This window comes from Ictalurus punctatus, chromosome 6, assembly GCF_001660625.3.
Source record: "Ictalurus punctatus breed USDA103 chromosome 6, Coco_2.0, whole genome shotgun sequence".
In the NCBI taxonomy this organism is placed as follows: domain Eukaryota; kingdom Metazoa; phylum Chordata; class Actinopteri; order Siluriformes; family Ictaluridae; genus Ictalurus; species Ictalurus punctatus.
The window spans coordinates 3327501-3352379 of NC_030421.2; the positions used below are offsets into that span (position 1 = coordinate 3327501).

General features: G+C 43.3%; 2 protein-coding genes across 2 annotated transcripts in view; both read right to left on the reverse strand.

Moving 5' to 3' along the window:
* The window catches only part of dcbld2 (discoidin, CUB and LCCL domain containing 2), a 25339-nt gene extending 10133 nt beyond the window's left edge, over positions 1 to 15206 (reverse strand). Inside the window, exons 1-3 of the mRNA XM_017470338.3 lie at positions 14922 to 15206; positions 8650 to 8874; positions 8164 to 8301 (exon numbers count right to left, since the gene is read on the reverse strand). Of these exons, the coding sequence (XP_017325827.1) occupies positions 8164 to 8301; positions 8650 to 8874; positions 14922 to 15030 (472 nt within the window). The 5' untranslated portion in view covers positions 15031 to 15206. The remainder of the gene's footprint in view (positions 1 to 8163; positions 8302 to 8649; positions 8875 to 14921) is intronic.
* Positions 15205 to 17294, reverse strand: LOC124628224 (dynein heavy chain). Its single transcript, XM_053680710.1, is given in 7 exon segments — positions 15205 to 15311; positions 15672 to 15873; positions 15876 to 15986; positions 15989 to 16164; positions 16229 to 16334; positions 16337 to 16675; positions 16678 to 17294. Coding segments are annotated over 7 exon segments (1419 nt in total). The 5' UTR covers positions 17056 to 17294.
* Positions 17295 to 24879: the final 7585 nt, after the last annotated feature.

The window sequence follows — 24879 nt, forward strand, 5'->3', positions numbered from 1 at the left end:
AAATGTTGTTTATCTATAGGAAAAGGTTGTTTATCTAAAGAAAAAATGTTGTTTATCTAAAGAAAAAGGTTGTTTATCCATAGGAAAAGGTTGTTTATCTACAGGAAAAGGTTGTTTATCTAAAGGGAAAGGTTGTTTATCTAAAGGGAAAGGTTGTTTATCTAAAGAAAAAAAGGTTGTTTATCTAAAGAAAAGGCTGTTTATCTAAAGAAAAAAAAGGTTGTTTATCTAAAGTAAAAGGTTGTTTATCTAAACAAAAGGTTGTTTATCTAAACAAAAGGTTGTTTATCTAAAGAAAGGGTTATTTATCTAAAGGAAAAGGTTTTTTATCTACAGAAAAAGGTTGTTTATCTAAAGGAAAATATTGTTTATCTAAAGAAAAAGGTTGTTTATCTAAAGGAAAATGTTGTTTATCTAAAGGAAAAGGTTGTTTATCTAAAGAAAAAGGTTGTTTATCTAAAGAATAGGTTGTTCATCTAAAGAAAAACAGGTTGTTTATCTAAAGAAAAAGGTTGTTTATCTAAAGAATAGGTTGTTCATCTAAAGAAAAAAAGGTTGTTTATCTAAAGAAAAAGGTTGTTTATCTAAACAAAAGGCTGTTTATCTAAAGAAAAGGGTTATTTATCTAAAGAAAAGGGTTGTTTATTTAAAGAAAAAAGGCTGTTTATCTAAAGAAAAAAGGTTGTTTATCTAAACAAAAGGCTGTTTATCTAAAGAAAAGGGTTATTTATCTAAAGAAAAGGGTTGTTTATTTAAAGAAAAAAGGCTGTTTATCTAAAGAAAAAAGGCTGTTTATCTAAACAAAAGGCTGTTTATCTAAACAAAAGGCTGTTTATCTAAAGAAAAGGGTTATTTATCTAAAGAAAAAGGTTGTTTATCTAAAGAAAAGGGTTGTTTATTTAAAGAAAAAAGGCTGTTTATCTAAAGAAAAAAGGCTGTTTATCTAAACAAAAGGCTGTTTATCTAAAGAAAAGGGTTGTTTATCTAAAGAAAAAGGTTGTTTATCTAAAGAAAAGGGTTGTTTATCTAAAGAAAAAGGTTGTTTATCTAAAGAAAAGGGTTGTTTATTTAAAGAAAAAAGGTTGTTTATCTAAAGAAAAAGGTTGTTTATCTAAAGAAAAAAGGTTGTTTATCTAAAGAAAAGATTGGTTTACTCAGCTGACACTGGCTGTGTAAATATTCCAGCGTGGATAAATCAGTAGCCTGGGTGACCGTAACGAGCAGATTGCATGTCTGCTTTTTGTATTTGTTATTTTTTCTTCAATTCAAGTGTTCATTCAGCCCCACGAGCGTTAGTGAGGCCAGGCCGTGATGTCTGGGGTGCAGTCTGAGTGCCAGTTCATCAGGGTGTTCGGCGGGATTGAGGTCAGGACTCAGGGCATGTGTAGGGCATGTCTTCATCAGGGTTCGTACAGATGCTTCATAATGAAACTCCAGGACTTACAAGGACTTTTCCAGCACAATTTCTTTGTTTCCAAGGACTGCGCGGGAGATGTCATTCAAACATATTCTCTAATGCTTCTTTTTAAATAATAATAATAATAATAATAATAATAATAACAACAGTAAAACACACCCAGATTTTATATAGCACCTTTTTCAGCCATGCTGGACCAAATGAGCATTTCCCAGACATCGCTTCATCTTCATCATAACATCAGTATACTCCAGGTGAGAGACAGGAGCACTGTCACCAACAACGCTCAACGGAAAGTTGCTAAATGACGTCATGCGCTAATTAGCATATTCATCACGTTGTATTGGCATTCTGCCTAGTGTCCGTTTGCTTCTCGCCTACTCTCTGTGCCCTCACGCTGTATTTCGGTACAGCCGGATTTCCCATAAAGCTGTTCTCATTTACATATTTGTTCCGTTTCTGTAGTCAGACACCGGAGCGAGTATGAAATACTGACTGAACCGCGGCCCGTTGACAGACCACGTGTTAATCAGCACTCACTTCCAAGCTGCCGCTCTGCACTGCTAAAATCCTGATTTATAACCACGACGTCGCCTGACAAAACCACAACACACGCGAACGTTAAATACGCCGGCTGCGCTGTGACTCCGGCTGTATTTCCGTGTAAAACAATCACAGAAGCGAATGAATGTGCTGCTCCTCTCTGGACAGATGCAGAGAGAGAGGTGTACCTGTGGGGGGGGGTCGGGGGGGTTCAGGGAGAGGGAGAGGGAGGGGCTGCAGCGGGGTGTGAATTAGTAAGTGAAAGGACTCCGCATTTGATATTAATTGTCCTTTTATAATTCAAGCACTTTTTAAGCACCACTAGATAATACATGGTTATTTTGAAGGTTTTCCAGTACACAGATTCTAGACAGTTGTGTGCCTCCAGCTTTGTTGGGGTTTGGGGTCGAGGAGGAACCAGATCCGGGTGACGATCGGCTGTGCACATCCGTTCAGGGATACAGTTTATATTAGACAATCTATACAAAATAATGCTGAACTAAAAAACGTGCAATTTGGTAGAATAACGCTTGGGTTGTCCGTCCGTCCATCCATCCATCCATCCATCCATCCATCCATCCATCCATCTATCTCTCCATCCATCCATCCATCCATCCATCCACCCACCAATCTATCTCTCCGTCCATCCATCCATCCATCCATCCATCTATCTCTCCATCCATCCATCCATCCACCCCCCCAACTATCTCTCCATCCATCCATCCATCCATCCATCTATCTCTCCATCCATCCATCCATCCATCCACCCCCCATCTATCTCTCCATCCATCCATCCATCCATCCACCAATCTATCTCTCCGTCCATCCATCCATCCATCCATCCATCTATCTCTCCATCCATCCATCCATCCACCCCCCCAACTATCTCTCCATCCATCCATCCATCCATCCATCTATCTCTCCATCCATCCATCCATCCATCCACCCCCCATCTATCTCTCCGTCCATCCATCCATCCATCCATCCATCCACCCCCCCAACTATCTCTCCATCCATCCATCCATCCACCCACCCAACTATCTCTCCATCCACCCATCCATCCATCCACCCACCCAACTATCTCTCCATCCATCCATCCATCCATCCATCCACCCACCCAACTATCTCTCCATCCATCCATCCATCCACCCACCCAACTATCTCTCCATCCATCCATCCATCCATCCATCCACCCACCCAACTATCTCTCCATCCATCCATCCATCCACCCACCCAACTATCTCTCCATCCATCCATCCATCCACCCACCCAACTATCTCTCCATCCACCCATCCATCCATCCACCCCCCCAACTATCTCTCCATCCATCCATCTGATGTCTCCGTGCTGCTCAGTAATTCTTTCTCCTACAGACTGAACAGCGTTGGGGATGTTGCTGTGGTGATATTATTGATCCTTCTGTAGTGTGTATGCGTGTGCGGTGTGCGTGTGTGCACAGTATGTGTGTGTGTGTATGTGTGTGAGGTGTGTGTGCGCAGTGTGCGTGTGTGTGTATGTGTGTGAGGTGTGTGTGCGCAGTGTGCGTGTGTGTGTATGTGTGTGAGGTGTGTGTGTGAGGTGTGTGTGTGTGTATGTGTGTGAGGTGTGTGTGCGCGTGTGTGCGCAGTATGTGTGTGTGTGTGTGTATGTGTGTGAGGTGTGTGTGCGTGTGTGTGCAGTATGTGTGTGTGTGTGTATGTGTGTGAGGTGTGTGTGCGCGTGTGTGCGCAGTATGTGTGTGTGTGTGTGTGTATGTGTGTGACGTGTGTGTCGTGTGTGTGTGTGTGTGCAGTATGTGTGTATGTTTGCATGTGTGTGCGTGTGTGTGCAGTATGTGTGTGCGGTGTGTGTGCGCAGTAAGTGTGTGTGTGTGCGAGTGTGTGTGTGGTTTTTAAACTTTGAATGTTACTAATGTATTCTATACGTCTTCCCCTTTCACTGTAATGGAGTAATGTGGCCCAACTGTGTGTTGGGTTTCATCAATCAATAATAAAAGCCACAAAAAGGCAGGAAGTGTGTGTGTGTGTGTGTGTGTGTGTGTGTGTGTGTGTGTGACAGGAAGGCAAGATGTATCTTGTGGTAGTGTGTGGTGTAATATAGTACATTACTCAAACGCACAGCCTGGCACTGTCTGCTCCTGTCATCCTGACTCATCTGAAAGAGGATCTCTTCCTCTCTCTCTCTCTCTCTCTCTCTCTCTCTCTCTCTCTCTCTCTCTCTCTCTCTCTCTCTCTCTCTCTCTCTCTCTCTCACACACACACACACACACACACACACACACACACACACACACACAGCTCTCTCTGCTCTTTTGTCTGCTACTCCCTCACTTGTGAGCAGGCTCTCTGTATCTCCTTTTGTTTGCTGGTAAATAAACTACCCCACAAGGCAAGAAGCTTTATCATAATTAGAAAGCAAGACAGATACACACACACACACACATTGTAAGTAAGGACATAAACACTTTGGGGCAGTGTAAAGAAGAAAATAATCCTATGTTTAGGATTGATGTGTCCAATACCAGCATGCCCCAGTGTTTAATTCTCTGCATATTCATTATTAGACCATGGTCTGTCTGAATACTCGATTCTGATTGGCTGGAAGGTGTGTGCTAAAACCATATACACCACAGGTAGCTCCAGTCAGTTTAATCACCGTTCTAAATGAATGCGCTGTCTATAAACAACTGCTACCATAGTAACACACAGTAGTTAATCAATCTCTCTCTCTCTCTCTCTCTCTCTCTCTCTCTCTCTCTCACAACCAGACCTATTTATTTTAATCCATTCAAATGAATCTTAATCCTACCGCACTACTTCATCTCCGTGTCCGATTTAGAGTGGGCGGAATTCTAGATCTAACGACCCGTGTATAAAATAACCAACGAGAATGAACCGTCGTTTTTATCGTTTCAATCAAATCTTGCGCCGCGAGCATCAACGCCAGCTTGAACTTGCCAACGCGGTCATGTGACCACGGTATAAGCGGGATCATCCACGGCTAGGTGTGCGTTACACCATTTTAATGTGCTCTGCGCCCGAGAGGCAATCACGTAACGCACAACTAGCCGTGGATTCTAACCTTACTTACACAACACTCTAGTCTACTAATCCGATTGGCTTTCCATCCATCTAACCGCACTCTTCACATTAAGGGATCTATTTCCGAACGGAACATCTGGCCACTTGTCACTCGATATTCATTTCTTGTTTATAGAGCTGTTGTATAAAAGCAATATCGCACCCGTAATCGCGTCTTTATACTAAATATCGGCGCGAGCGCTTACATTAAAGATTTACATTAAGACAAACAAATGCAACTTATCGTGGTACTGAGAAACCCATCTGATATTACTTTGCACAGATAGGGGGCGTAATTACTTACGGATTTCAGCCGGTTCCTTGGAGAACTGCTTTTCCTTAGTGTGTTCGATACTTTTTCCCCCCGTGTCATTCCACTTTATTACACACAACTTCATTTCATGTCTTTTTTTTTTTTTTTTTTAATGGGAATCGTTTGTATTGGTTTTAATGGAAACTGTAATGGGTCTCTACTGGTAATTCGTTGCCTTCGATTTGGTGGCATGCCATGTCTAGTGGATACCATTAAAATTAAAACCCTACATACATCCTACTATACAATGGGGATGGTTTTAATGGTTAACAGCTGATAATTGGTAATGGTATTTGTAGTGGAAACCATTAGAATTTCTGCACTGGTTTCTAGTGTTTTTTTTTTTTCTTTTTCGTTTCGTTCAAGTCAGAAAACTCCGCCTCTTTCGCGCACGGCGCTGCGGGCGACTTCCCACACGCCTACAGAAAATTCTCCCGGGAATCGTGGCCCGTGCCGGTACCTCCGGGACACTCGTCTCGACAGACTCGGGTACCCTTTGCGACGGATTGTAGGCGCACGATCGTTCCACGATCCACGCTCTGGGTCCTTTCACTGTATATTCGTTCATATAAGACAGACAGATAGGAAGATCCATACGTAAATATGTGATTTGAGACGCGGCCATTCCACTTAACTCTAGACTAGACTATTTGGACGGGTACTGACGATGTACAGGCACGGTGACGACGCACAGACGCTCACGCTGCTCTGTTCCGCGTCCGCTTCTCGACCTCAGGTTCCTACGCCGCAACCTCCAGATATGACATCACTTCCTTTCAGTCGGAGAGCGCACCTATTAATTCTGTTAGCAAAGCGATATATCATCGCCGGCACACCCTGTCTCTGGAGACGGAGAGGCAGAACACGAGATTTTATTCCTCTCGTTCTTCCAGAATCTCCCTCCCTTCTTCTTCTTCACTCTCGCTCTCTCTCTCACACACACACACACACACACACACACACACACACACACAGGACAGCAGAGATTTTACTGCCCGTGTCTGCACTAATGCAATCATGACTTCTGTTAGAAACAGGAAGAAATCCACTCTCCCTTTTGCTCTCCCCTTAATCAGTTGCACATGAGGCCCCTCCCTCTCATCTGTCCAAACACACAGAGCCGTCGCCATGGCAACTCCTACGCCAACCTCGTGAGAGGTGCAGTCTCAAGCGGATACACACACACACACACACACACACGTGCATGCGCACGCACACACCCCACCCCCTGTGATACCCTGCCAACAGCTTTTGTTGCCAGTTCATTGTAATATCAACAGAAAGGCAGTTGTGATCACACTCTTTCACACGTCCGTTAATAACGCCCACCGCGTTCCTCTTTCCTTTCGGTTGGTGGACAGTTCCCGGGAATACACCGACCCAATTCTGTGTACCGCGCCAAAACTACATCAGAGTTCACGTGTTCTTCACGTGCCGGTCAGAGCCGGTCAGAGTCCCTCCTACCGAACGTTTAAAAAAAAATTTTAAAAACCAATCACGACGTATCGGAACGGGCGTACGTTTAGGGTCGTCGTCCTGCCGGAGAAAGGATCGTCTGCACCAGTCTGAAGTATCTTACAGACTGGAACACTGACCGGTTCAACACTTCCTGCTGCTGAAAATATTCCCCACAGTCATTAGAGACGGCGGTGAAAGTTCTAGGCACGGAATAGAAATAAAGAAAGGTAAGCAGGGAACAGGACGGACCCGCCAATCAACAAGCAATCGGTGTCTGGACGATGCTAATCAAACAGCTGATTGGATACGTCTCTGTAACGGCGACTCTGGATGGCGGTTAAACCGCCGATAAAGGAAGAGTGAATGGAGAATTAGGGAGTAATTCTTGCGGACGTTAAGACTGGCGATCGCAGATAGAGAAGAGATGGAATAACTATGTATTGTATGGAGTTTTTTTATTTTACAACTAAGGAATTCGCGAACCTGTCGGTTTGCGGCGATAGTCGGCGTTACCGGTGTTACGCGGTGTTCGGGTCGCACCCCGATTACATCACTCACCCACCCACCGCGGCTCCGCCCACGCTGTCGTTTAGCTTTATTTATTTATTTATTTTAAATCGTAATAAAAATCGTTTAGTTCTGTTAGAGAACGGACGCTGCAGTTTAAAAACCCAAATACCCGGCGTGAGCCGGACGAGTCCGAGTCGCAGCACAGATAGGATCGCGTGACGAGGGCGAGGCGAGCGGACCGACGAGACGACGGCGGAAGATTTGCGTTCGGAAGTTCTGTTTAATACGCGCGGGGGTTTTTTTTGGTGCCGTTTTGTCCTTGTTGCGTTTTTCCGTTGAGAATAAAAACAAACCCGCCGTTCAAGCGCCCCCCCCCCCCCCCCCCCCCCCCCCCCCCCGAGTAGCCCCTCCACCATCCCCCTCCCCCCCGCACGACACTACGACTAAATATAATACACACGTTTATTTAAGCGTGTAAAACGAACCTCGTCTATGACGTACCGTGTACGTCGCGATACCGACGGATTTAACTTTGGGTGGTTAAATACATCCGCTTCTCAAACGGAAAGAGTGGTGTCCGTGTGGTTTTCTTTTATTACTTCGGTGCCGTTAGTCATACATCTGATTACTTAACAGCTCGCCCTCGAACCGCCAGAAACGTAGGGCGCTTGTTAAAGCCGTCTGCTCGTCGCCTGAATCATACCCGGCTCCGTGCTAGCACAAAAGGCGTATATAAAACCGTCTATCGAGGCAGACTAGGTGGGTTATATCCTTCACAGAACCCCGTGCGTGGTGCAGCCGGAGCGCGGGTGTGAGTCAGAGCCGAAAGTGTGTGTGTTCACCTGGCTGCCGGCTGCTGGCGTAGGAGAGGAAGAAGCCGCGCCCGAGGCTGTGTGGGCCGCTCATAAACTGCACCGTGACCTGATGGCCAGATGACGTCACCTCCTTCGGACCGCTCACATCTCCATGACAGAACTTCACTGCACACACACACACACAGAGAGGAAAAGGGACAGGAAGTGAGAGCTGAAGAGAAATACAGAGGTGGTGTCGTTTGAGTCGGCTCGTTTAGATCCGTCATCGTGGACGCAGTTTTCTATTTCCACTCGCTAAGATGCCGTTTTATTGATTTATTTATTGATTGATTGATTGATTGATTGATTGATTTCTGCAGTGCAATGCCAAAAGAGCCCACGATCTTCATTTCTTTTCCCTCCCACTAATGGTTGAGCTCGAATCCGTTACGTCAGACTCAGACGCTCTTCTACGACCGATCTCATCGGTCCGATGTCAGGAATGTCGCCGAACGCCACACAGCCTCGTCTCACCTATCTCTGTCCTGCCCGCTCCGATACCATCGAACAGCCGGAGGTAGGACACCTGGCAGTTGTGTGTATCGATGTCGAGGTCTGCCACGCGCAGGAGGAGTGTGTGTCCGGTGCTCCCGCTAATCTCCCACTCACACACGGAGTGTCCGGGGTAAAAGAGAGGATAGCCCAGAGACGCCAGGCTGCCGCTTCCTGCGCCGAGCACCGTGTGCCCACAGCCATCGCCTGCAACACACACACACACACACACACACACACACTAATGAGATCACACAGACCAAATCCACACTGTTTAGTTGTGTCATTGTTGCGCAATGTGCATTTCAATCATTCTTTGTATATCTGTAAAGAAATATTAGAAAGCCGATACGACTTTCAGTATGAGAGAGAGAGAGAGAGAGAGAGAGAGAGAGAGAGAGAGAGAGAGAGAGAGAGAGGGGAATTGACACAGAGAGAGAGAGAGAGAGAGAGAGGGGGGAATTGACACAGAGAGAGAGAGAGAGAGAGAGGGGGGAATTGACACAGAGAGAGAGAGAGAGAGAGAGGGGGGAATTGACACAGAGAGAGAGAGAGAGAGAGAGGGGGGAATTGACACAGAGAGAGAGAGAGAGAGAGAGAGAGAGGGGAATTGACACAGAGAGAGAGTGAGAGAGAGAGAGAGAGGGGAATTGACACAGAAAGAGAGAGAGAGAGAGAGAGAGAGAGAGAGAGAGAGAGAGGGGAATTGACACAGAGAGAGAGAGAGAGAGAGAGAGAGAGAGAGAGAGAGAGAGAGTGAGAGAGAGAGAGAGAGAGAGAGAGAGGGGAATTGACACAGAGAGAGAGAGAGAGAGGGGAATTGACAGAGAGAGAGAGAGAGAGAGAGAGAGAGAGAGAGAGAGAGAGAGAGAGGGGAATTGACACAGAGAGAGAGAGAGAGAGAGAGAGAGAGAGAGAGAGAGAGAGAGAGAGTGAGAGAGAGAGAGAGAGAGGGGAATTGACACAGAGAGAGAGAGAGAGAGGGGAATTGACAGAGAGAGAGAGAGAGAGAGAGAGAGAGAGAGAGAGAGAGAGAGAGAGAGAGAGGGGAATTGACACAGAGAGAGAGAGAGAGAGAGAGAGGGGAATTGACAGAGAGAGAGTGAGAGAGAGAGAGAGAGAGAGAGAGAGAGAGAGAGAGGGGGGAATTGACACAGAGAGAGAGAGAGAGAGAGAGGAATTGACACAGAGAGAGAGAGAGAGAGAGAGAGAGAGAGAGAGAGAGAGAGAGAGAGAGAGAGGGGGAATTGACAGAGAGAGAGAGAGAGAGAGAGAGAGAGAGAGAGAGAGAGAGAGAGTGAGAGTGAGAGAGAGAGGGAGAGAGAGAGAGAGAGAGGGGGAATTGACAGAGAGAGAGAGAGAGAGAGAGAGAGTGAGAGTGAGAGAGAGAGAGAGAGAGTGAGAGAGAGAGAGAGAGAGAGAGTGAGAGAGAGAGAGAGAGAGAGAGAGAGAGGGGGAATTGACAGAGAGAGAGAGTGAGAGAGAGAGAGAGAGGGGGGAACGACTCCACAATCCTCTCCGGATCGTGTCTCTGAGCTAGCATGTCACACTCGTGCCTTCGAGTCTTCGGTTAATATATTAATAATGAGCCACGGCGTCTCCACATCTCCGTGTGTCTCTCCGTCACTGCCCGTCATCCGTGAAGGCTGATTAGTCCTCCCGGTAAAAATAGTCCTACCCACGGCAAGACTGCGTCCTCGCTCGACACGTGGCGTGCCGCAGGCGGCGGCGGCGTTCGGGAACAAGTAGAGCGTACAACCCGTGTCACCGATAAATATTAAGGAGCAACTGGTTTAAACTGGCGTTTAAACGTGCATCTGACGTGAGAGAATGGCTTTGCTAGCGGAAGTAAATCGAGGTCGAGGGTTTTTAACGCTTTTGACGAGCGCGTACGCTGCGCGGATCGATCCACAGCGTGAAAAAAACAACAAGCGCAAATAAAGCCGTGTTTAAAGCATTTTTCTTTAGATAAACAATCCTTTTCCTGTAGATAAACAACCTTTTGGTTTAGATAAACAACCTTTTTCTTTCGATAAATAACCTTTACTTTTCTTTTTCTTTAGATAACAGCCTTTTCTTTAGATAAACAACATTTTTCTTTAGATAAACAATCCTTTTCCTGTAGATAAACAACCTTTTCCTGTAGATAAACAACCTTTTCCTTTAGATAAACAACCTTTTCCTGTAGATAAACAACCTTTTCCTTTAGATAAACAACATTTTTCTTTAGATAAACAACCTTTATCTTTCTTTTTCTTTAGATAAACAGCCTTTTTCTTTAAACAAACAACCTTTTTCTTTAGATAAACAATCTTTTCCTTTAGATAAACAACCTTTTCTGTAAATAAACAACCTTTTTCTTTCGATAAACAACCTTTATCTTTCTTTTTCTTTAGATAAACAGCCTTTTCTTTAGATAAACAACCTTTTTCCTGTAGATAAACAACCCTTTCTTTAGATAAACAACTTTTCCTTTAGATAAACAACCTTTTCTTTAGATAAACAACCTTTTCTTTAGATAAACAACCTTTTCTTTAGATAAACAACCTTTATCTTTCTTTTTCTTTAGATAAACAACCTTTTCTTTAGATAAACAACCTTTTCCTTTAGATAAATAACATTTTTCTTTAGATAAACAACCTTTATCTTTCTTTTTCTTTAGATAAACAGCCTTTTCTTTAGATAAACAACCTTTTCTTTAGATAAACAACCTTTTCCTTTAGATAAACAACCTTTTCTTTAGATAAACAACCTTTTCTTTAGATAAACAACCTTTATCTTTCTTTTTCTTTAGATAAACAACCTTTTCTTTAGATAAACAACCTTTTCCTTTAGATAAATAACATTTTTCTTTAGATAAACAACCTTTATCTTTCTTTTTCTTTAGATAAACAACCTTTTCTTTAGATAAACAACCTTTATCTTTCTTTTTCTTTAGATAAACAACCTTTTCTTTAGATAAACAACCTTTTCCTTTAGATAAATAACATTTTTCTTTAGATAAACAACCTTTATCTTTCTTTTTCTTTAGATAAACAGCCTTTTCTTTAGATAAACAACCTTTTCTTTAGATAAACAACCTTTTCCTTTAGATAAACAACCTTTTTTCCTGTAGATAAACAACCTTTTCCTTTAGATAAATAACATTTTTCTTTAGATAAACAACCTTTATCTTTCTTTTTCTTTAGATAAACAGCCTTTTCTTTAAATAAACAACCTTTTTCTGTAGATAAACAACCCTTTCTTTAGATAAACAACCTTTTCCTGTAGATAAACAACCTTTTCCTTTAGATAAACAACCTTTTTCTTTAGATAAACAACCTTTTCTGTAGATAAACAACCCTGTCTTTAGATTTTCTATAGGAACACCACATGTATGAGCGTGATGCTTGTTTAAGATATATATATATAACATATTATATAAACAATATAAACTCAGAACGCAGTAGTATGCTTGTACTCGTATCAGTCCATACAGTATTTTGTGGCGTTTTTGTGTGTGTGTGTGTGTGTGTGTGTGTGTGTGTGTGTGTGTGTGTGTGTGTGTGTGTGTGATTGTCGCGGCCGAAAACGCTCGATTTTTCTTTGCGTCTCGGAGTTTTTTGTGCTTTTCACTTTGAGGAAAACGTGTGTGAAAGAAATGGCTCCGCACGGTCTTTCGCAGTGATGTCTGTGGGTAAACGAGACCTTTCCGCCGTCCTCACGTCCCAGACCGGCGAACGGAAGAGGACTCTGTGAACGTGTCACGTGACACGTCGTGGTTTTCGAAAAATGGCAAGCTCCCCCGAATATTCCCCGAGTTTGCTTGTATTTTTTTTTCCAAAATCGCGGAATCCCGGACGGACTGACACGTGACACGGGTTTAGAGATTAACAGACGCACTTGTTTGAGAGTTTGAGAAAGTGTTTACGATTATAAAATCCTATTTTACACAAATGGCTACTGACATCGGCAACAACGGCCCCTAGACGTCTCGAAAAGAACGTCCGTGGTAAATCCGTGACCGTCTGCTTCTGCCGAGACTCTGCGGTATGGACACTGCGCTATCCCATAATGCAACAGGACTGGCGTGGAAGAGCTGTCAGGATAAAAAAAGGCTGAAGGTAACGTGTCAGCTCTTTTTTAAGTGTGAGTGCCAGGTATTAAACCCCGTTCCTTGTACCTGTTGCCGCGCAGTAGGTGCCGAATCGACTGCAGTAAATTTTAACGTGTAGGTCTTTACATTCACATCAGAGACCACATGAGATCAATCAACTAGTGTGTTCTAGTGGTATTGCGCTTTTAGAGAGACAGCCTTTCAATAAAGTGTTGGTGGAATGTCTGGAGGAACGGAACGGTCATCGCTTCCCTCTGACTTCTGAAACTCCAGAAACACAACAGAGGAGAAGGGGGCGGAGTAACAGCAACGCGAAGGCAGTGAATGACCAGCGGAGGTGCCGATTAAACGGATTACAGCAGCGGTTTATCGTATCATGAGGCGTTACGCTCGACAGAGTCTCGTATTAACAGGTAATGTCCTTCTACTGCTAGACGTCTCGTCTGCACTGCGGCACTCGGATCCACGTGGGACGTCCGGTGAGACAGGAGGACGTGTTGTGTGCTATAACACACACACACACACACACACACGGCTGCTGATTGCACAGCCTGTCAGACGTTTGCACACCGAAAGAATCTTCTCTCGCTGTTGCGTAACCCGCACTGGACAACCTCCAGACCTCCAAAAACATCCTCACCTCCCCTCCAACCTCTCTACATATTACAACACACACTATACACCCCCTCTCTCGCTCTCTCTCGGTCTCGCGCTCTCCCTCTCTCTCTGTCTCGCTCCCTCTCTCGCTCCCTCTCTTCTTGTTGCTCTCTCTCCCTCTCTCGCTGTGTATTTCTCGCTCCCTCTCTTCTTATTGCTCTCTCTCTCTCTCTCTCTCTCTCGCTCTCTCTCTCTCTCTCTCTCTCGGTCTCGCGCTCTCCCTCTCTCTCTGTCTCGCTCCCTCTCTTCTTGTTGCTCTCTCTCTCTCTCTCTCTCTATGTCTCGCTGTGTCGCGTGCGCTCTCGCTGTGTCGCTCTCTCCCTCTCTCTTTCTCGCGCCATCTCTCTCGCTGTGTCTCTCTCTCTTTCTCTCGCTGTCTCACTGTCTCTCTCTCGCAGTGTCTCTCTCTCTCTCTCTCTCTCTCCCGCGTACGTACTTTAAATATTTATTAATTGAGTCACTCTGATTTTATTGTGTATAATGTGACTTCTGCGAAATAAAGGACTGTAAAAACGTCAAAAACTAACTCTCTCTGACACACACACACACTTTGCTGTTTTTATGCACAAAATTTGTCACATGAGTAAACCCTACTCACGACATGCTGTACGTCTACACGCGATCCACCACACAGCGCACTATTTGGGGTTTTGAATTCGGCCCGAGTCGTCCCGGGTACGAGAATATATATATATATATATATATATAAATAATACCAAAACGCCTCCTAGTTTCCGAGTCACAGAGCCGGTCGTTTATAACCGCAACGACTTTACATATAACCCTGACGTCTTAATTTATACCAGCGATGATATTACATCACCGTTTCCCACAGGACTGTAACGTAAATATATCCTACAGTCACACGGATATGAATATGAATGCATAAGGAAGAATATACAGCACACAGAGAGGCTATTAAAGCGTCGGTCAGCTATTATATTATCCTGAAAGTATTTCCGTTGGGTTTTTGGGATCATGTGAATGCCATGATTCACCGAAACACCCACAGAAACCTCTGAAGAGGGCGACCTCGGTCAGCGTGCTCACATCACACAAACATCTGTGTGTGTTGTTACAGAACCTGTTACAGTTGCAGTGTTTACTGTGATTGCCCCTCAGCCCCTCCCCCCACTACAGCTGAGCTCAGATGGTGCAACCCACCTATTGGTGACCACCTGAAACACCCCCCCCCCCACAAAAACAACCACGAGCTCTGGGGCAAAAACTTCTGATACAGCTACATATTTGGGATGCGTGTGTGTGTGTGTGGAGAGAGAGAGAGAGAGAGAGAGAGAGAGAGAGAGAGAGAGAGAGAGAGAGATCGGCCCATGTAAGGTATTCAGCAGGTCTCTGGATCAGCAGTCTCGGTGTGAAACCCAGCACACAGTCGGAACCATCGACCCGTCCAAATACCGGGTTCTGGTTCCGGTTCCTCTCCTGAAAAGTTACAGTAAAACTCAAATATAAAAAAGCCTGTCTGATAACTGTCTCTGATTACCTTTCTGAGCCCGGGAGCCCCTGCTCGAGAAGAGGAGGACGACGACGATGATGAGGGCGAAGCTCGCGGTTCCTCCGGCTCCCCTCCCCACCATTAGCGGCACCTCCATCCCAGATCACGCAGCGAACGCATAATGGCCTTCACACGCCGCGGATCATCTACTAAACTCCGCTGAAGCGCCCGGTCCTGCTCTCTGTCCTATGTATCTGTATTCGCCTGTGATCTCTCGCAGCGCCTCTTCAGGTCGGATACACACACACACACATCCCCCTGATCTGATCCGCTATACCACTTCCTCTGCTTCCGCTCCTCCCGGCCTGGTGCACGCCACAGCGGCCACTGGTGGCAGGAACCGGTCCACTCTCTGGAAGTCCATACAGTCTACACTACCTGGCCAAAGGTACACACACCTGAGCATCACTCCCATATGTCGACCTTCCCCAAAGTCGAAAGTACACAATTGTACATTTTGGCTGCGTTTTAATATCCCTACTATCCAGTAGGCCTAAAGCAGGAGTCCGAATTCTCAGTATTTATTAAAGAGTAGGCGAGAAATACCCGGATGACCTTCTGCTTCCGCTGAGATTCTGCAGTATGGACACTGCTCTATCCCATAATGCAACGGGGTTGGTGCGGAAGAGCTGTCGGAATCAAAAATGTGCGGAAGGCAGCACATCGGATCGTTTTAAGCCGTAGGTCACATGGCGGATGTACACTGTGTTCATGCTACACACTTGTGCTGATCAGTACGGCCGGGCAGTGGGTACTGAATGGAATGCAGTATGTACTGAATGGAATGTAGTAGGTAGTGAATAGAATGCAGTAGGTACTGAATGGAATGCAGTAGGTACTGAATGGAATGCAGTAGGTAGTGAATAGAATGCAGTAGGTACTGAATGGAATGCAGTAGGTACTGAATGGAATGCAGTAGGTAGTGAATAGAATGCAGTAGGTACTGAACTGAATAGAATGCAGAAGGCAATGAATATAATGCAGAAGGTACTGAATGGAATGCAGAAGGCACTGAATGGAATGCAGTAGGTACTGAACTGAATGGACTGCAGAAGGTACTGAATGGACTGCAGAAGGTACTGAATGGAATGCAGAAGTTACTGAATGGACTGCAGAAGGTACTGAATGGAATGCAGAAGGTACTGAATGGAATGCAGAAGGTACTGAATGGAATGCAGAAGTTACTGAATGGAATACAGAAGTTACTGAATCGAATGCAGTAGGTACTGAACTGAATAGAATGCAGAAGGCAATGAATATAATGCAGGAGGTACTGAATGTAATGCAGAAGGCACTGAATGGAATGCAGTAGCTACTGAATCAAATGCATAAGGTACTGAACTGAATCGAATGCATAAGGTACTGAATGGAATGCAGAAGGTACTGAATCGAATGCAGTATGTACTGAACTGAATAGAATGCAGAAGGCACTGAATGGAATGCAGAAGGTACTGAATCGAATGCAGTAGGTACTGAATCGAATGCAGTAGGTACTGAATAGAATGCATAAGGTACTGAATGGAATGCAGAAGGCACTGAATGGAATGCAGAAGGCACTGAATGGAATGCAGTAGGTACTGAATCGAATGCATAAGTTACTGAATGGAATGTAGTAGGTACTGAATCGCATGCAGTAGGTACTGAATCGCATGCAGTAGGTACTGAATCGCATGCAGTAGGTACTGAATCGCATGCAGTAGGTACTGAATCGCATGCAGTAGGTACTGAATAGAATGCATAAGGTACTGAACTGAATTGAATGCAGAAGTTACTGAATGGAATGTAGTAGGTACTGAATGGAATGCAGAAGGTACTGAATGGAATGCAGAAGGTACTGAATGGAATGCAGTAGGTACTGAACTGAATGGAATGCAGAAGGCACTGAATGGAATGCAGTAGGTACTGAACTGAATGGAATGCAGAAGGTACTGAATGGAATGCAGTAGGTACTGAACTGAATGGAATGCAGAAGGTACTGAATGGAATGCAGAAGGCACTGAATGGAATGCAGAAGGTACTGAATCGAATGCAGTAGGTACTGAATGGAATGCAGAAGGCACTGAGATTTGGGCCGAGACGTGTCATGTGACGTCATCACAAGCCCCCGTCGATTCACGTGCATCCAACATGAGTACAACTAAAAGGTCTCATTTACCAACAAACATCACCGTAAACTTCACAAACTTTCAAGCACCACTGTACACCCACTGCAGGACCATAGATAGATAGATAGATAGATAGATAGATAGATGGATAGATGGATGGATGGATGGATGGATAAATTGATTGATTGATTGATAAATAGATGGATGGATGGATGGATGGATGGGTGGGTGGATGGATGGATGGATGGACAGATGGGTGGGTGGATGGATGCATGGGTGGGTGGATAGATGGATGGATGGATGGATGGGTGGGTGGATAGATGGATGGATAGATAGATAGATAGAGAGAGAGAGAGAGAGAGAGAGAGAGAGATTAACCATGGGTATGATGTTCTTTGGGTGATAAGCTATCTTTATTTGTTTTTGTGTGTTATTTTTTTTTATTATTATTATTTTTTTTTTTGCCAAAGATGACTTTTAGAACGATGCCCAAAACATTGGGTACCTACCTTGGTCTCATCAGACCATAACACATTTTGGCACCTGGTTTTGGCTAAATTTGGTGGCCTCCCTAATACGTTTTCTTCTTGTCCTTTCATCAATATAGGAGGGATGTCCTGCTCTTGGTAATGTCACTGTGGTGCCTTGTTTTTCCCCTTGTTGATGATGGTCTTCCCAGTGTTTCCTGATACAGCTAATGTTTTGGAAATTCTTTTGCAACATCCTTCTAAATTACATGTTTCAACACTGAGATCCTGTACATGGTTTGTAAGATCTTTGTGGACCATGGCTTCAGCAGTCAGATAAAACCAAGAAGATCTCAAGAAAATCCTACATAAACAGTTGTCCTTTATTTGGAGTTAATCAGATGGATGGGTAGATGGATGGATGTTCCTGTAATCTTCTGAGTTCATTCTGCTGCTACCATCATGAGTTCCACCATCAATAAAGATTAGTGAGAACGTTCCAGAAGCAGCTATGCAAGCCCAAGCCATGACACTACCTCCACCATGTTCCACACATGAGCCTCTGTGTTTTTTTTATCATGAGCAGATCCTTTCATTCTCCACACTCTGGTGGAGGTTAATCCTGGTTCCATAAATCTCTGTATTTCTTTGTGAGTTCCAGTCTGTTTTTCAGATTCTTACTGCTGATGAGTGGTTTGCATCTTCTGGCACAGCCTCTATATTTCTACTATAAGTCTTCTTCGAAAGGTGTATTGTGATACCTTCACCGCTGCCCTCTGGAGGTTTTCGGTGATGTCACTGACTGTTGTTTTCGGGTTATTCTTCACAGCTCTCACAATATTCCTGTCATCATCTGTTGTCGTTTTCCTGGGCCGACCCGTTCGGTGTCTGTCGTTCAGTACACCGGCGGTTTCTTTCTTTTTCAGGACATTCCAAATTGTTGTATCGGCTACGCCCGATGTTTCTGCGATGCCTCTGATCGACTTTCCCTCTTTTCTCAGCTTCAAAACGGCTTGCTTCACTCCCATAGACGCCTCTCTGATCTTCATGTTGGTTTATCCTTTTTAACAACAATTGCAGTCTTCACAGGTGAAACTGAAGCTTAAAACCAAGAGTAGATGTTCAGAGCTATTTATTGTTTAAACGATCAATCTAACAGGACACACCCGGGTAACAAGAAACGCCTATTAGTCACGCGTTCCAATATTTTTGCTCACCTACTAATAGGGTGGTCTGATACAAAATGTGCCATGTTCTGTGTTGTTTAACATGTCGACATACATATAAATACCAGGAAATAAAAGCTGAAATTCTACACGCTCTTCTCATGTTCATCTTTTGATCTCAAACCCAAACGTCTTCGGTTTACAGCGAGAACAAATGAACTGGCTTTGCCATTCCAATAGTTTTGGATGGGTGGATGGGACTATAATTATATATATATATATATATATATATATATATATATATATATATATATATATATATATATATATATATATATGATCAGATAGATGAACCTGAACATGAGACAATAATTATTTCTTTAAATCAACCAAATCTAATCCTGAATCATGACAACCTGACCAAGTGGGAATTGGTTTCAGAGAGGAAATCCCAGCTGTGAGATGAACAATGAGTCTTTTCCTACTCAGTCGCGCTCCGTGCTTGTTTATGTACAGACATTATTGTCCAGAGAAAGTAGGCTCCAGTTCTTCTGCATCCTGTTGTATTAAAACTGAGATCACCTTATTGTCATAAATCAGACATAAACACAAACACACCATTCTGTAACAGAGGCATCATCTGGACGTATCAGTTGTCTTTCATTCTGGCACAAATGTACTTTAACTGAGAGCTCGCTGGTGGAAAATCGTCCTGAGTGTGCAGGCCTAGAGGACAAAATGTCAGCCTGATATTTACGTGGGAGAAAAAATGCTGCGCAGGCTTAGAGGACTATTCTTTATCAAACATCCCTGCCGCAGCCAATTACTGTCTCTTCCCCTGAAAAGCAAGCTCGCTCGTTCCCCGTCCTTGGCATGCTTCTGGAGTGATTCAGAGTCCTTCGGCCACAAGTGCTATCTTATCAGTTCTGCTCAAGTGTCCACACAAACACAGTGTGTGTGTGTGTGTGAGTGGGATGGAGAGAGGGAGGGAGAGAGAGAGAGAGAGAGTGTGTGAAAGAGAAGCAAAGCACACCAACCCTTATACGTAGTGACATTGCAGTCTCTGACCCCCTCTTGTGGTTCTCTGACTTAATGCATTGATCCCCACAGGAGCACCTCAGAGTGGAAAGAAACAAGAACTACAGTCAGAAAACTTTGACTGAAGCTTCTCGACTACTGACTGCAATGCTGTAAGTGGCTGTCAATTAAAATATAAGCTTTTGCATATTTACTCATTACAGCTCCGTCGAATGGCATGCGACTGGACACTTGTCCTCCAGCCCTGCCTGATCCATCCTGATTCTTTACTTCTGCTTGGAGCTTTCTGCACTTCTGACTCACTTTCATCTGCCGTGGATGATCCCATGTGGATACTCACCCAGAATGCTGTAGATTTCTATCAAATAACTGCTGCAGGTCCCAGGACTCTTCAGGACTCTATTCACAATATACTTCTACTGAACTTCCTTCCCACACACCTAGTACTGAGTTCCTATCCTCTTCTATATATGCTGTAATGATTTCTAATCCCACTATCCTGTGTCACACAGAAGAGAATTGGTTTCCTTTTAAGTCTGGTTCCTCTCAAATTTTCTTCCTCATGTTGTCTCAGGGAGGTTTTTTCTTTCCCCTCCTTTCTTCGCCTCTGACTTGCTCATTAGGGATTTAAATCTACATCTGCGTCTCTGTAAAGCTTCTTCGTGACAATGTCTGTTATAAGTTACGTGTTACACAAATAAAAGGAAATTGAATCAAGTTACTCAACTTGCAAACCTATTCATATGCTACGGACTGGTGCAACAGAGAGCACTGGATGTCTCATTGTATAGCCTCTGATGTGCTTTGTTGGGCGCTAGGTTGCCAGAGTGGACACTATGACTCTCATGAGAGTCGTGTCTAGGAATATATACAGTATCTCACAAAAGTGAGTACACCCCTGACATTTTTGTAAATATTCGATTAGATCTTTTCATGTGACGACACTGAAGAAATGACACTGTGCTACAATGTAAAGTAGTGAGTGTACAGCTTGTGTAACAGTGTAAATTTGCCGTCCCCTCAAAATAACTCAACACACAGACATTAATGTCTAAACCGCTGGCAACAAAAGTGAGTACACCCCTAAGTGAAAATGTCCAAATTGGGCCCAATTAGTCATTTTCTGTCCCCGGTGTCATGTGACTTGTTAGTGTTACAAGGTCTCAGGTGTGAATGGGGAGCAGGTGTGTTAAATTTGGTGTCATCGCTCTCACACTCCCTCATACTGGTCACTGGAAGTTCAACATGGCACCTCGTGGCAAAGAACTCTCTGAGGATCTGAAAAAAAAGAGTTGTTGTCACTACTTTACATTGTAGCAAAGTGTAATTTCTTCAGTGTTGTCACATGAAAAGATATCATCAAATATTTACACAAATGTGTGTGTGTGGGGGGAGGGGGTGTACTCACTTTTGTGAGATACTGTAACTGCTAATTGAGAGATGTTAGTGCCAAAAAAAGAGAGAGAGAACGAGAGTGAGAGAAAATAAACATGATAACGAACGTGTAAGAGATGGTGGCTTTATATTTCAAGCTTTGTTTATAATTACTTTAATAACATTAATAACATAAATAAATATGTGTATTTCTGGAAAATTGTAACTTCCTGTTGTATTTCTGACGCAGTCTGTGTGGAAACCTTTAACCTTTAGTTGGGTATTGTGTAACTGCTCGTACATACGTTAGGTCATTAGCGAGTCCGGGGGGGATTTTGGGATCGCAGAAATGAACGCAAAATCAAGCAAACTCGGTAATATTCGGAGGAGCTTGCGTTTTTAAAATTTTTTTTAATCGCCGCAGATTTTCTGTCAATTCGGGCCGGGACGCGTCACGCGACATCGTCACGACGCGCATCCAGCCAAAGCACTGTTCGTTTCACGAGTACAGCTAAAAGGTCTCGTTTACCGACAAACATCACTGCGAAAGACCGCGCGAAACTATTTCGTACGATCGCCGTCTCGCCGATTCGAGTAGTTTTCCACAGAAGAAAAAAAAACACGTAAATCGCATCGCAAATTTGGAATGTAATTTTTATTATTATTATTATTATTATTATTTCTCATTTGTTAATAAATCAAAAATTTTAATTGTCAGCAAATTGCTGTGGCTTATAAAGAGATAGAACACTTTGGGATGTGCTGTTATTAGAAAATAATCAACGTCGGGGTTGGTATACAGTGTATATGCTACTATATGTATATATGTATACACTGAATTGCCTGTTTAATAGAAATGATGAGCTAGTAACTTGTAAACTGGCATCTCTGCATATTTTAAGAGTGTAACAATTTCTTTTACAATGTCTTTGTGGTATTGTTATGTGATAAATATTGGACCAATGGGATTTACTACAATCTTACCACTGAAGTAAAATGCGTTTGTGTGGTTTTGTGTATTTTAAACCATGTTCAAATTGTCAGGGCATAAAAATTTAATATGATTTCATGCCTAGTTGGGGGAAAGTCATTCAGGCATCCATTCAGTGTGTGTGTGTGTGTGGCCTCTACTATACCGAAGATGCGTGCCAGTCGTCAAATAAATGTTTTCCTTCAAATAAACATTACAGACAGTTCCTGGGTCAGAGAATATTACATGAATGATAATCTAGAGTTCACGTACCAGACCCCCTCACACCTAATTTCACTCCCGACCTCAGACGTCTTTCTACGGGAAATTGGATAAAAGAAAAATGTAGTCTGAAATGTTCGGAAGCAGATTTAATGAAAGATTCCTCTCTATTTCTGTCTCTCCCATGCTCCCCCCCCCCCCCCCACTCTTTTTTTTCTTTTTTTTTTTAAATACTTTTTTCTTACTCACACAGATACACACCTGCTGGGAAAATCAGTGAGACAAAGCTTCCTTTCACAGCGCATATGGAAAACACACATACGCATAGGGGTGAGTCCACACTAATATAAATACATATACAAACAGAGGAAATTCATATATACATGTGTTCACAGGAAGACCATTAGGGAGATACATGCTTAAAAGACAGACCTCAACAAACACTCTGCTCAAGAAGATGAGTGTGTGTGTGTGTGTGTGTGGGAAATGTTCCACTGTGTAAGTTTAGTCTCCTGTCTGTCATACCCTGTCCATCTCATGCAGCGATATCAAACCTTTACCGTATGTGTCCGTAAAGGAAATTAAACAGAAGAAACTATTGTGTTCTTAAAACACTACATTATATACTGGATCGTATAGTGGTATTCTAGTATACTTGCTCATTATTTACATTTTAATCTATATGTACCTGTTGTAATTTCTTATGATGTTATATCATTTATAAGATAAGATAAGATAACCTTTATTGATCCCACACTGGGGACATTCCCTGGTTACAGCAGCTCAATTACACAGAAAACAGATAGGGAAGAATACACATTAAATAGGACTAGAATTGAAATAAAGTATCTAAAAATATATATATATACGATAGGAATTGAAAAATGACACGATATATGATATATGATATTATACAAGGCGCACGGTGACTTAGTCCTTAGCACTCCCTTCATGTTTTATTCCTTAGATAACGGCACGGTTCTGACTGTACTTCCAACTGCAAGGTTTATATCATTTACATATATTTCTTCCGCTCTTTCTGATACGGTATCATTTCTCAGCGTAGCAAAGCAGAGTTACCGTGACCATCCTGACGTTGATTATCTTCCGACGACAGCACACGCGGAGTGTTTTATTCCTCTTATACCGCAGCAGTTGACCAGTCCTAAACATATTTCCTTTATTATAGAATGACAAATCATTCTTTTTTTTTTTAAAATTAAAAAAAAGAGAGAGAGAGAGAAAAATCAATGTACAGTTACATTTCATGTAAATGCTTCTAACCAATCAAATTCAAGAATTAAACAACACTCCGATATGATATAATAATAATAATAATAATAATAATAATAATAATAATAATAAGTATTTAACTCGCATGAGTCCACTGTGATAACGCATTAATCCCTTAAGTATTAGAGGTGCAAAAATCCCGTTCATGCATAGAGATGTAGAAATGTACTGTATATGTCTGATCATTATGCCTTTTTTTTTTGTTGTTTTTTTAAAAGAAAGGTGCGACTGAATGTCGGTGCCGGGTTATGAATTGGGCTATGAACGAGAAATGTATTTGTAAGTGGGGTACAATAAGATTTGCGTATAGTCTCCAGGCTCTAACAGTACACTTCGCTTTACACTAGCTTACACAAGCAAACATTCGCATCTATTTGACATGTAGACAGGCCTTCTTCTTTTTTTCGGGCTGCATGTGCTGTGTATTTTCCTTAGCAGTCTGTCTGGCTTCTCACGTTCGACGACGTGCTCCGAAGACACACGGGTTATGCACACATACAAGCACACGTGTGAAATTTTACCTCAGACTGCAGCCGACTCTTCACCTGTCGGTCCAGTGGCGTACCGTTTCACACGGTTTCTCCAATGTCATGGTTCTATTTTAAAAGTGTGCAAACATCTCACACGGATTACAGCTACGGTTTCACGCTGGGGTTTGTTTTGTTTTTGATCGCAGCCTTGGAACGTCCAAATGTTCTACAGCGCTGGCTGGACGAGACGTTTGTCACGTGTATACTAATAACCATACGGTATCATTTCCATACAGTACGAACCGATGAGGGCGCACGGTGGCTTAGTGGTTAGCACGTTCGCCTCACTCGGGGGTTCGATTCCCACCGTGGCCCTGTGTGTGTGGAGTTTGCATGTTCTCCCCGTGCTGCGGGGGTTTCCTCCGGGTACTCCGGTTTCCTCCCCCAGTCCAAACACATGCATGGTAGGCTGATTGGCGTGTCCAAAGTGTCCGTAGTGTATGAATGGGTGTGTGTGAGTGTTTGCACAAAGATGAAAAACTGTACACGTTTGATATGTACTTCATTTATATTGCGCTTATTAGTATTGTAACCTCGTGCGAGCCTCATCGCATAAAACCCCCACATACCCGGGGAATGATAAAACACCGCTTTCCATGTTAAAGCGTTGGACACGTGGTGTTTTAGTAGACAATGCAAAAACAGAAAATGATTCATAAATGTAGAAATATTTATAGTTTTTGGCATGGCTTCATGTGAACACTCATCAAAAGAAGAAGACACAACGTACTGCAGCTTCATTGTCATGTGATGGGAAATGAGGATGTTTGGTTTGGTTAAA